We start from the raw sequence: 13,246 nt of genomic DNA on the forward strand, positions 1-13,246 counted from the left end.
ATTACAATGCCCTACCTTGTGTCCTTCTGAAAAAACAGTGCTCTTCCAAATCTATTTAGATTCTCAATGAGAAATGTTTTGCATTTCACATGAGGGGGTGGTTTAAAAAAAAAAAAAAAAAAAAAGGGATCACAATCTTTACGTGTAATTCTTGTGCACCCTACTGTAGATAACTAATGTGTACACATGACCGAGTAGGTTTCGGGACACGTTGATGTGACACGCCGCATCAACACCGCATTATTCACGCAACAACAATTTGGGCTTGTTGTCATCGGCTCGGAGGACAACATCGTGGCGAGTCAACACACTGCATAATGAATGACCGGCAACAAGTGGACCACAGAGGGGAGGCAGGGCGACATAAATGCCCGTCACATTTGAAATTAAGCTGCAACGACCCCGCAGAACCTGTGTGAGCTCCACGGGATGTGTTTTACTCACAGCCCGCTGGTGGTGCGAGGAGGTCGGAGAGGGTGGAATTAAATGCCCCTTGTTTGAGATCGATGGTCAGCGGAGGCACGAACCGAGCGTGTCGAGCTGTTGTTCTCCAGCCGACCGAGAAAAGTGTCTTTCCCCGCAATTATTCTAAACGCAAAGGTGTCAAAATGGCGATGCGACGCGCTTCGGTCGTGTGTACTTCGCGAAAGCCGCGTGTGAAGCCAGCAAAGTGGGAAAAAGCCTGGGACCGAACTGCGGCAACAGGCTGCTAGCGCCGCGGTTAGCATCCATGCTAACGGAGTTGAAACAAAGTTACCTGTGTAGTTGAGGAGAGTCACTTCGGGCGAGCGGCGGCGGAGACGGTCGTCCATAAAAGTTAGAAGTGAAGACGTGAAGCGGGAGCGGCGATAAACCCGGGTGGAGACATGTTGGAGGAGCTCAGAGTAGTTCCCGGTGGTGGCTCCCGTCGCTCACGGTTGGCGCATGGTGCAGTTTGGTAGCTGGATTTTTTTTTTTTGCTTCCAGCGTCCCGACTGTCTCTGGGAGTCCACCTTCGGAAAACAGGGCCCCCGACAGCCAATCAGAAGCGGCGTTGTATTTGACGGGGCCAATCAGGTGCGGGTTTACAAAAAAAACCCTCCTCCGCTCTGATAAAAGGTGGCGTTGTTTGAACCGTTCCAGCGGAGTTTAAAAAAAAAAAAAAGAGGAGTTTCTCCGGAGGTGAAAACACGCAGATGAACCAGGAGGAGGATTTGAAACTGTGCTCCTGCGCTGGTTTTACGCACTTGAGTTTTACGCACACACACAAAGCTGGAGCTGTGGGGGCGTCACATGTCCCTGGTTCAAATGGAGGTCGGGCAGAGCTGGCATGTGGATGGCAGCGGAGGAGGAATGTGAGTCCACACATTCCAGCCAGCATCTAATCTCTGCTCTCATCGGGCTGCCACCCTCAGAAGATCGTTCAAATGAAGACGCATTAAAGCAACTGAACATTGAAATTCATGTTCATATTCTCAGCCCCCCCTCGCCACCACATGTCCCCTTTATTCCTCCCCAACATAAAGGGACACCTGTTCTTGGGATCGGCAGCTTTTTGTTGCAGAGGTCAGTTCAGGGAGGAGACTTTCACAAAGCTTGGCCCCTCCAGCCACTTCTACTTCCAGTGACTCCACTGTGGCTTTAGAGCTGGGGAAATAAACACAAGTACATTTAACCACTGTACTTATTATTTGTCTGTTTAAAGTTGTGCTACTTAACAGCTTTCCCTGGCTGGAAATAACACAAATGAAATAAAAACACACGATCAGCTCGTGAAATATGATGTAATGTTTAAAATCAAACTACCCAATATTGTTAAAAGTAACTAAAAAGAATCAAATTGAACCAGCTACTACAGTAAACAAGTACAGACAGTGTTAGTTCAGCTTGATAGATAGTGTATATAGATACATAGATAGATGTACTTTACTTATCCAAAACGGGGTAAATTCCTGTATTACAGCTGCATGGCCTCAAGCACATAACACACTAAGCAAGATGTAAATATAGAAGATAAAAGCTTTTCAATATTTAAAGAGTAAATAAACTGTGCATAATATCTACAAACATGAGACAGTAATTGCAATGTACATACTATATGTGTATAATTATAATAGATACTATGGAATTCAGTTTACAGTTCACATATTTCTTTATTTTCCTTTAAGTAATTTTTTTGCAATGTTATAATAGTAACAGCATTCTAGATTTGATAATGTCTTGTCCACTGGCAAAGCATTTTGACCCAAATGCTAATACAACCTTTCAGAGGACTTCATCAAGACATTATTATGTGAGCTAACTTCTGTCAAAAGGTCACAGAGTCAGGTCACTGGGATCCCCAGCAGAGACAAAAATGTTTTTTTGTGGAGCAAATGACTGCAGTCATTTGTCAGGTGTGTACAAAGAGCTCAAGACAGCAAACTTCCCGTTGTTCCTTTTTACTGTTTCATTTTCAGTCACTTCATTTTCTTTCAACCTGACCCTGGTTGGATCCATTTCACGATGTGCGTTAAAATCAGAAAGATGCAATGACAAACCAGTAAACAAAAAGTCAAGTTTCTGAGGGGCAATGAAGGTGTATGAAGAAGCCAGTGCTCTGTACAACATGATCATCAATCTAAAATCCAAACAGCACAATACAATACAATAACCTTTTCTCTTTTGTTTACCACCACTTTAATTTATAAAGATGTGAAGATGCCTTTTGTGAGGGGATAGAGGATGTGAGAGAGAAAAACAATCGCGGAAGAACTTATAGAACCCCCAAATGTTAAAAACACTTTATTTTATGTTAAACCTCAAATACTGAAAGGAGGTAGTTGAGGCACATAATGTACAAGTGAAGAAAAATGTCAATTCTACCACTGATTTCCTTATAAAAAAAAACAACAACTCCCTTTTGTTTTGAAAGAAGACAACACTCAGTTTGCTCTAGTACCTCATCACACACTGACCTAAAAAAGCTTTCACATTCATTCTCACCAAAATGATCAAACTCTTAAAATTGCATCAAAATGAAGTAAGACTAAGACAGTAACAGTGCCGCGGAATGTCCAATGTGAATCAGAGTTGTAAACAAAAAAGATGCTAAAGATAAATCTTGTTTATGTTAAAACTGTTAAACATTAAGAGAAGGAATGTAAAAAAACAAACAAACAGGGATGTTCAAGATCAGATGTCACAGTAGCAGCTGTCAGTGCATGGCATCCCAAGAAAAATGTTCCGGCTTGCTGTGAGATGACATCTGTGTAACAGTCGCCTCCTTTACGGCCCCGCTTCAAACCTTATATTTCACCTTCGCACTTTCGCTGATCACGCAGATATGCTAAAAAATTGAGGAAAAAAACAAAAGGAAAAATGGAGAATGAGAGAAAATTCTACAACATTCAATACAAAACACATATTAATTTAGTGCATGTAATGACATTCAGTGCTCTCAGAAACTCATTTTGAGCTCTTCCTCTAAAAAACTGCTATCAGACATGCACTTTCCTGAATTTTATTATAGGGGCTATATGTGAGAACAAAAACGTCTCAGCCAGTTGCTGCAGATATTTTCCGGAACCTTTCTCATCAACCCCTAAGTAAAATGTCAGTTTAATTCACAACGAGTGAGTGGATGTGTTGAAGACATTTCTATCAAATATCTTAGGATTAAAAAGAGGTGCCATACATGTAGAAAACACTGACAAAGATTAAAGATTGGGGGGAAAAAACGGAATGTCCTGAACATCTTCCCCTTGATGCAAATGTGTATGACGCGGATAATCTCCTGCTGAGTTTTTTATATGTGAAAGACAAAGTCTGGACCCAATTTGTCCTAGTTCAAATCTGAAAGCAGCTTCACAGAGTCACTGGTGTCTTGAGTCGAAAAGGCACAGACTTACATTGAGGTCTCTAAAATACTCATTGTAGTCTAAGGCATAGCCGACCACAAAACGATTGGGGATCTCGAAGCCGACATCTGAAATCAGACAAAGACTGACATTAATTGCAAGTACTTGCACAGCTGACTGACTCATTGACCGACAAACTGCGACAATCATTTTTCGATGTGAAAGAAGAACTGACTCATAAACACATGAAAGGGTTGGTAAAGTACATACAGTCAGGAAGACATGCTGAGTTGAATGGCACTCTCTTCACAAGCAATCTGGGGGAAATAAAAGCAGACATTATCATATGATAACCTCCCCTGCCTGTTGTGCTTTGTGTCAAAAGCCTGTATTAATTTTAAAACAGTGGCACCTAAGACCTGCATTCTCCTCTCTTTGTCTCTCTTTCTCTGTCTAGGCCAGAGGGCGAATTCAAGTGATTCACATAGCAGGAAACTTTTTTTTTTTTTATATGTCTTCCCGGCCTCAACCTTACCCTGCTACTTTGATCAATTTGGGCCTGAAGGCTTCAACGTGCTCCAGGAGAGTTTTCATTGTCTTTCCAGTGCCTACAATGGCCTGTGAGGGAGAGATAGAGAAATTGGATTGAGAAAGCAAGTTGACAAGAAACAGACTTACCTCACACTGAACCACAAAAAAAGAGGAAGATGATCACACTGTACTCATTAAATAACTATTTATGAGAATTCTAAAAAAAAATGTAACCTGCGTCAAAAAAAGGGAAGTAATACTAATACTAAGAGCCTCTGACTTCTTGCAGAGGGAAGAAGTGATGTTGTGGTGGAATGAAACCACAGAGGTATGCTTTGTCAGCCTTTGATGTGTAGATGTAGGTCAACTTGCCCGACATGGAGAGTGGATGGCCCTTAACATTTTTCAATGGGGAATGGATACAGCGTTAAATTAGGTTTAATTTGCCTTTGAGTTTCAGTGTTGTTCGAAATCATTTTTTAGACTTATGTATGGAGCTTTACCATTTTGTTATAGATTTGATATTCTCAACAAGAATGTGGCCACATGCGTCCAGACAGTGATTTGAGTGATCAGATCTCATGTCTGCATTTGCGTTTAAACGTTTACTTAGCGTTGACCCAGTGTGATTAAATCAATGAAGATGGACGTAAAGTAATAAGCTCCACTTATGACTTTATGTTTAAATGACCATTGTTACCAGGATAACGCAAAAACGATTGAACTGATTTTCTTGAACCTTGGAGGAAGAACTACCTAACTTTTGGAGTGGATTGCTTTAACATTGTGACATAGGATGTGCTAATCTTAGCTGAGGCTCCTGCTCTCCAAGGGTCATTGTAGTTATTCATTTGCTTGAAATTGCCAGAAATTTCCATTTGTCATAGTGACAGCAAGAACATTCTCACAAATGTTTGAGCGCTGACTAATGCCACTTTTCCTCTGAGCACCTCTTCCCACTACAGGACTAAATGATTGCACTAACCAGGAAGGTTCATGAAAAACAGCGCTACCATTTCTCAAATATAGGTCAGTCAATTAAAAATGTCCTCATGTTGAACTCAGGTCCAGAGGAAGAAGAAGCAACAACAAACTTTAAATTGCTCCCCTTGACCTGGATGAGCAACCTCGCCATGAAATACACTAGGCCCATTTGGTTGAATAGGAAAACTAGAGAAGCAAAAAAATATGTTTGACTCACCTCCACAATCAGTACGTTCTTATGAGAGTGTGTTGGGGAGGGAAGGGGGGAGAAGAAAGCAGTTATTCTTGGTTGGAAACAGATAACAAAGCTTCAGTGTTGTCTGTTAGACTTCAAATACATATTATAGATTGTGCACAGATGAATGTAAAAAATAAAAGCTCGTCCATGATGTCAATAGAAACAGACTATACACTTTAAGTAAAGACAAAAGTGCAGAATACTTTTTTTTAAATACAGATCAACATATCCTGCGAGAAGAAAATCGAAAAATAATTTTGGAGGTATGTTAAGGGAGGAAGAGGAAACATGCTATCAACTGAGCCATATTTATTATAGCAAGAGCTTTATCAGCAAGGCTTTTATTACATTCAGTTATATCAGTGATTACGCAGGGAAGTGAACAAAGCAGATAAAAACATCAACCTCATCCAGACTAGAAATCTGTGTTCCTTCATTCCTGCATAGAATGTCACACTGGAATAGCTGAGATTCTGCAAATGTTTGTGAAATCAACAGGAGACAACTGGGCACTATTTATATGAGGAGTCGTAATCTGCCCTCCACTTCAGAGTAGACGGGTAGTGTAAAACTTACTGCTCTGTAACTGTATGGAGTTTACTCTACTTTTCAAACAATGGACTCATCCAAGCGTGTGGTCATGCTTTTGTTTAGTCCCAATTATTCATACACATTTATTTAGAGGGCAGGAAACCCAGGAGAAATGTGAAGGTCTGTCTGTGTCTTTATTTCCTTGACAACCACTCAACTTCAAACTTCCTGTGTGTATTTCTGAGAAGTTTCTTTGGATAAGCTAATTTCCAGAAAATACACAGACATAAGTTCCTCCGCTTAATTTCCTCACCCAACAAGGTTTTGTTTTCCCATTTGTTTGTTTGTTAATGCCATTACACAAAAAGATAGATGGAAGGATGCATATGGGTCAGGGAAAACCCTATTCAGTTTTGGTGTGGATTTGGATCAGCGATGATCCAGGAATTTTCAAAAACCTTTTTAAAGGTCCAGTGTGTAAGATTTAGGTGAAAGGGTACTATTGGCAGAAATTTAATGTAGAGGAATCCTCATGATGTTTTCACTAGTTCGTTTCATCTAAATTGTATGAATTGTAGTTTTCCTTACACCAGAAAAGGCCCTTTATATTCAAATACTTTATATTTACATCGAGGGCACCCTCTCTACGGAGGCCGCCATGTTTTTCACATTAGTCCAGACTGGACAAACTAAACACCTTTTGAGTTTTTATGACAATAAAAGGCTACCACAGGTTCTTTTTCATGTTTAGAAGGAGAGGGTGAGGGGTGTTCAACATGTAATTTTAACACTAGATATCATGAAATTCTACACACTGTACCTTTAACATCGCGCGACAGGGCGTTACACTCAAGCCTGACAGGTGCTGTGCTAGTAAATTAAAGTCCTTGAAAGAGAAAGCCACTGTCTGTTGACTGCACAGCAGCGAAGCAAATGCATTACATGAACCAAATATATTCCTTGTCACACAATAATTCACTTCTTCCAGCAAAACATTGAAACATTCAGTTACTAACAGGGAGCTAAATTTAGATGTACATCACAGGGAGCTCGGAGATTTCACACAAACATGTGAAATACTGAGTGGAAAAGCAGCCAACAATGACTCAAGCTCCCTGCCTCATATCCTATTCATGTTTCAGGCATCTATGCCACGCCTGGCTACAGGGCGTATGACTGCGTGAATGTGAGTGTGTTTGACTCAGCACTTTGTGTGTGTATGTGATTGTATCTTCTGCTGATTTATATGACCTGGAAATACACTCACTGACTTATGGCTCCTGTAGTAGCAGAGTAATTCATTCCAGTGTGCACACATAAACACACACATAAATGCACATACACACAGATGTGTGGAGAGAAAAAAATCCGCACTTGGCAAACAGGCTGCAAATAGACACACTCTCACTGATGCAGTTTTGCATAATATCTCTTCACTCGATTAAGACACATCTAATGCTAGCCCAGTTGTATGTGACAGTCATACTCAGAAGAATGTGTACTATGTGCAAAGGCTGCTTTTGTTTACACTTCATTTTTTTTAGTTATTATATTATTTGCTTGGTAGTTTGCAGGACGAAATTTTGTTCAAGGAAGAACACATGTTGGTCCAAATCTGAATCAGGGGGCGGAGCTCAGATTAATTTTTCCCACTTTCTTTAACATTGTGAGATAGGTTTTTCTGTTTTTCAACATTTTGTTGTTTTGTGGATCCTGATAAAAAAATAAATAATCAGGCATGTTTAGGGGACTGATATTTACAGATCTTGGTAATTTGGTGCATATCCAAATAACAATTACATCTAAAATACATTTTTATTGTGACTCCTTAAAACAAAAAGTCTCCTCTCTACTCCACCTTGTCACAGGGTATATATCCAGCTCATATGCACAAACGTTTCAGTTCAGTGAGGCACTGATGTTGATTTGATGATACCAAGACAGGCTGTTGAGCAGTGAGCCTGTAACAACGACAGTCACTCAGTATATCCTACCATTTAAACAGATTTTACAATTTGCCTCCACTTTGATAAAGTTGGGAAGTTATTAACAATCAAATGAGGACGTTTGGTATCTGATCACCGCTGCGTTCGTCTTTGAGCTCCACTGAGGAAGCATGTCATCAGCGTTGAGAGGGGGGCTGGCAGATGAGAGGGAAGGCTGCCCTCTTGAGGTTGCCATCTATCTGTACCCTCCATCTCTGAGCTATTTGTGTGTGATAGTTTTAATGTAAAGAAACTCATGATGAGGTTTTATTGGACTACATGTAGCAGTTTCCAGTGATGCAGATAAGAAGATTATTACCTTTCCAGCCAAAAAAGACAAGTCCTCTGCTCCGACTATGTGAAGATCCTCTGTCGACTGGTCGTTCTGTGAAAACAATGATCCAAGAGAAACGTTTTAATTTTCTCCTTAATGTTTAAAAAAGGATTTGACACAGTTGCAATAATTCAAACTACAGAAACACATTCCAGATTTAAAACAAGTGTTTCCTTCTTTAAAACATCATCTCCTATAGATTATTATTTGATGAGACCACATTATTTTACTTTTCAAAAAGGTCAAAACTTTTATGTGAATCTTCCGTTAATATGAAAGAAACTATGCATTTCAGGTCAAAGGGTATTTTACAGGCACATGATAATCAGATACTATCGTCAGCGTGCTCATTTCAAAGTCTGTGGTATTTTTCTCCTTTGCTGTGGCAACACCATGACTGCACATGTGGGCCAAAGTAACACAAAGACAGTGCTATCATTATGTTGTATAAAATATAAGTCACACATCTTCTGACTAAGTCTTGGGACTCATGAGCCATTTTCAGAAGTGATCTTTTTCCACTGAAGAAATCCTATCTTGTTTACAGCAAATTGACACCAGCATCAGGCCTCATCATCAAATGACCTTAAATCTTATCTTTCCATGTTGACATCCTCGTCTGTCTTCTATGTGTGTGGCACCTCTTTTTCATATATTTATATTCTTTTAGTTTTTCCAATGGGCCCACTCACTCATGATGCATTCCCCGGACATTATCCTGCTGTACTCTCATACTGGCTCTCAGACATTATCAGGAGTTACATTCTCACAAAAAGCCACTCAAGATAATTTCAGGAGATTATCCAGAGTTCAGTGCATGTACGAAAGCAGCTGTAGTGACCGAGTACTTAAGAAAACAGAGGCTCACCAGGTAGCTCTTGAGTCGGATGAAGTGGACCCTCATTGGGATTGTTCGACTGGAGTTGCGGCTGAGAGCCTTGATCCTTTCCACCAGGTCAGCGCAGAACTGGTATCCTCCTTTGAGCACGCACAGCACCACGATGTCATGGTCTCCCAGGTCGTCCATGATGTTTCGAGCGAGGCGTTCTGTCCTGTGAACAATAGGAAATAATAAATTTCATCTTTTAACTGTACTCGGTCCGTCCAGGACAAAAAATGATGTCTACATCTAAAATAAAGTAAACAATGATAGTTTCTACTATTTTTCATTTCATTTTTAGTTTACTACAAATAGCTGAAGAATTACTTGTTACCACTGCCGCATGGCAAAATTCCACTTTCAATAAAATAATATTATCATGTGAATGTTCTGTGTTGTTTTACACAGTAATGTAGGGAATGATTCTGAGTAGACCTGCAAAAAAAAGTTAAATAAGCAACTTTTCTGACTCCTTGATCATCATTTTGTCTTTCAACATAATATGAATCCTATTATTTCATCAATTGTAATATAACAAAGGTTCAATTCATATCAATAACATTCTCGTGCATTGTGTAAGCTGAGTGAGGAGGCATTACACATAATTAATTTGTAAAATGTTTTGCTGTTTATCAAGTGTTTTTATCTTGATGTAGTTTTTTACCACATCACCCTGCCTTGAAATGCATTATGGGAAAACAGCTCACTGCATTGGATCATGTGTGATTTTGCAAACGTCTGTCAGATCGTGACAGGTCACTATAGTATTAATATTAACAGTATTATATATTCCAGTGTTGACACCAAGCCCTTTACTGCACTTGATTGAATTTCAATATTGTCTTTCACTGAGTAATTTGATAGAGATCATGATTAAATCTAATTTACATGATCATTTCTACGACTGTTCTACTATCATAATTACATTCATTACAAGGGACAGTGTGTCAGAACAGTCATAATGTTTTATAATCATCTGTTTGTGAGATGTTGTTTATATTGTGGGGTTGTTAAAGCTTTGCAGTGATGGTTTTTATAGTTTTACAGAGGAAAACCACAGTTATGAGGGTTTAAACCACACCATTGAGTCTGGAACACTTAACATCCCATAAATCTGCTCACAATCTCTCAGATGTGCCAAAAAACAAAACGCAGAAACAACTGGAAAGCACAGGCAGGGTTTCTTTTGGATGGTAAAGAGTCTTTATCAGTTTAGTGTGGGTTATACCTGTCCATTATGACGCCATGTGGAATGATGACACAGTCTAAATCTCCAGAGTAGTGAGCCGGATAACTGAAGAGGTCTAAACTGTAGCCTGGCCAGTCATCGCTAATCTGAGGGGAGGGAAGAGATGCAAACGTTACTTTAAACTGTGTTCTTTGAATGCGTAAAAGCGGGAAAACAGCAGGTTCGACTTTTAAAAAAAACTAATTGCAGGATTATTCTCCAAATCCATCGCATCGAGGCGGTGCGTAAAGTTGCGCAGCCAAAAAAGTAAAACTCCTGCGCCTCCACCAACAAGTAAACTTCTGTCTGCGCAGTTGGACACATGTGCAGCAAATTTCTCTGCCTAATGAATTGAATTACCACGATCCCGTCGCTTCCTCCGTCGGATTGGCCAGAGAGGTCTGCCATGTTGTTTTCCACCGACACGACAGAAAGGCTCTTACCAAAGGAAAAGTGGTGGAAGGAGAAGAAGGGGTTGGTTAGCACAGTGCAAAGAGAGGAGGAGCATCGTATCCATGAGACTTTCATGCTGCTGGCATTCAATGCAACTTCTGCGTCCACTGGGGGCGCTCTAACACAGCAATAAACCATCCCTTTTACTTTTTTTAAATCAACTACAAGTGTGCCATAAACAATAAAAGCACGTCCCAACTGAAATGATGCATGCAACAAGACGGAGCTAGGAAGGCACAGAAAAGAAAAACAACAAGAAGTTCAGTAGAGTACATAGGCCCAACAGTCCTCTTATGAAACCACATTTAAATTCACAACATCCAGATTTTAAATTGGATCTGCACCAAATTGCATCTGTTCTCTAAATATGTCAGATTTGTTTGCATCAAGATCCATGAATTATTTGGTGAAATTGGTGAAAATGTTAGAAAAAAATAAAAATGCCCAATTTTGCTATGTTATTTTTAACAAGAGAAACAAATGCATACGAAACATAAGCAGAGGTAACAATAAAGGCATTAATAATCAAAATGTTAGATAAAAAATATCACCAAGACTGGGCGACTGGTAACAATAGGAAGATTCAAGGTATATAATGCAACACACACAAAACATAAAGAAAAAGCAAATGGACAAAGTGGTCTGGAACTAAAGCGCAAAGATAATCGTGACAATTTTAATAAGTATGATTTGTTTCATACATATTTTCATAAGATAATTAAATTACTTTTCCCATGCTCATCCCTCTGCACCTATATGCTCTGCACAAAGCCGCCCCCATCTTAACTTAATGGATACCTGGGGCACACTAAGGATAATTGATCCTATCTCTATAACAACACATCTTATTTGAGAACAGGATATTTGTTCTTGCGTAATTTGTTTTTACAGACGTCAGTCAGTCATCTTGTTCAGCTGTGTTTTTGAAAGATACGAACTTGTACCAAATTGTGAGAATCAGATGTATCATCATTATCATGAACTCAAACACATGGAAAGAAACAGGAAAGTAAAGCAGAGTGATTATGCTTTGATTGAAAAAGCAGAACAAAACCAGACTAGTTTTCCTTCTGTGCCAATGAAAGTTTGCTTTGCTGCAATCACAGAATTCCCTTTAGCCAATAATTTCCTCTTTAATTTAAATTCCACCTTTAACCATGTGGGTAAACTGAAGGTTTTCAACAAATATGTTAACATCGCCATCTAGTGGAGAGAGGCAAACACTTCTGGCCTGTGCACTGCTTTTGTTCTTGTGAAATCATTGTGTTTGCATCCTTATTTATATATTTTCTTGGACTCTCTCAAATGTTGTCGTGCTGTTCAAAACTGGAGACAAATAGACTTGCAGGCCTTTCATTTAAGAGATGACACACCCAGTTTCACATGCACATTAAAATCTGTGTTTGAGTGACAGTGTGTGAACAAGTGAATTCTAGATGAACCACCCAGGGACTGGTGTGGTCAGTCCGGCCGGCAGCAGCAGCAGCAGCAGCAGGGTCTGGGCTGTCGTGTCACTGCACATTAGAGCAGTCTGCCGGGCTCTGTTGAGAGGGGGAGACAAGGTGTCTGGGCCTCCCACCCCTGCTCCTCCACGGCAGCTGTAATTACAAACAGTGGTACAATGACAGCTGGGGAGGCAGATGTCAACAGCAACATTAGATTTCAATAAGCCTGCACAGTGCCATCACCTCAGAGGAACGAGGAGGTGTCATAACCACACTCTGTGATTTTTTTTCTTTCTCGCTGAAAGCAGCTATCATGGCCATCATTCCCGGTACAACTTATTTCAAAAGCTGTTTTTGTTTCGCATGATAGTGCAGCAGGCTTGATGATCACCGAGCAGTGCCGCTCAGGCCAGAAGATGTTTTCAGATGAAGTCCTGTCAGATTCTTTTTGATGCCGTCTCTGCTGGCGAGAGCAGACTGGCTCTTTCGCTGCCCTCGGGGTGCAGAGGGAAGCAGTCTAGCTTTGGCATTTCACACTCGCTCAACAGTCAAGGCCTGTGAACGTCCACAGACTTTACCGCCAACTGCTTCCTTACACCCTCGTCCCTGTTGTTTGGCCAATTATGAATATTCAGTTGCCATGAAAGTAATTCTGTCAGACATGCAACTGTCCGGCCAGATAATGTCAGCGGTGTTGTTTGCAGTATTTGAGGGGAGAAACTGGCAAGGACATGACCATTCGTCTCCTTCTGTATATTTGGGAGGAAAAATGCTTGAGAAATATGGAAAAAAACCAAAATAAATTGTTTTATCTTTCTT

General features: G+C 40.2%; 2 protein-coding genes across 3 annotated transcripts in view; both read right to left on the reverse strand.

Annotated features, from left to right (window-relative positions):
- arhgap21b (Rho GTPase activating protein 21b) overlaps positions 1-956 on the reverse strand; it is a 35,360-nt gene extending 34,404 nt beyond the window's left edge. Inside the window, exon 1 of one of the 2 annotated variants that reach the window (XM_020103518.2) lies at positions 758-956. The gene's annotated coding sequence lies outside the window, so the exon portion shown is untranslated. The remainder of the gene's footprint in view (positions 1-757) is intronic. The other variant, XM_069510639.1, reaches the window with a different exon arrangement.
- Positions 957-2,747: 1,791 nt separating this feature from the next.
- Positions 2,748-11,061, reverse strand: LOC109640237 (hypoxanthine-guanine phosphoribosyltransferase-like). Its single transcript, XM_020104129.2, has 9 exons — positions 10,890-11,061; positions 10,530-10,636; positions 9,290-9,473; positions 8,407-8,472; positions 5,551-5,568; positions 4,354-4,436; positions 4,089-4,135; positions 3,870-3,946; positions 2,748-3,307 (listed from the first exon to the last, which is right to left on the reverse strand). The coding sequence occupies exons 1-9, from the start codon at positions 11,055-11,057 to the stop codon at positions 3,260-3,262; spliced, it is 798 nt and encodes a 265-aa protein (XP_019959688.2). The 5' UTR covers positions 11,058-11,061; the 3' UTR covers positions 2,748-3,259.
- Between the last annotated feature and the right edge of the window lie 2,185 nt (positions 11,062-13,246).

The sequence above is a fragment of the Paralichthys olivaceus genome, chromosome 16 (genome assembly GCF_024713975.1).
Source record: "Paralichthys olivaceus isolate ysfri-2021 chromosome 16, ASM2471397v2, whole genome shotgun sequence".
NCBI lineage: Eukaryota > Metazoa > Chordata > Actinopteri > Pleuronectiformes > Paralichthyidae > Paralichthys > Paralichthys olivaceus.

What these genes read in the sequence shown, in the direction of transcription:
- LOC109640237 (XM_020104129.2), bottom strand. Translation starts at nt 11,057, where the DNA reads ATGAAAGTCTCATGGATACGATGCTCCTCCTCTCTTTGCACTGTGCTA. An exon ending in CATGGCGTCATAATGGACAG is followed by an intron (nt 9,474 to 10,529) that starts GTATAACCCACA and finishes TATTGTTCACAG; the next exon opens with GACAGAACGCCTCGCTCGAA. An exon ending in CTCAGCATGTCTTCCTGACT is followed by an intron (nt 3,947 to 4,088) that starts GTATGTACTTTA and finishes GTCTGATTTCAG; the next exon opens with ATGTCGGCTTCGAGATCCCC.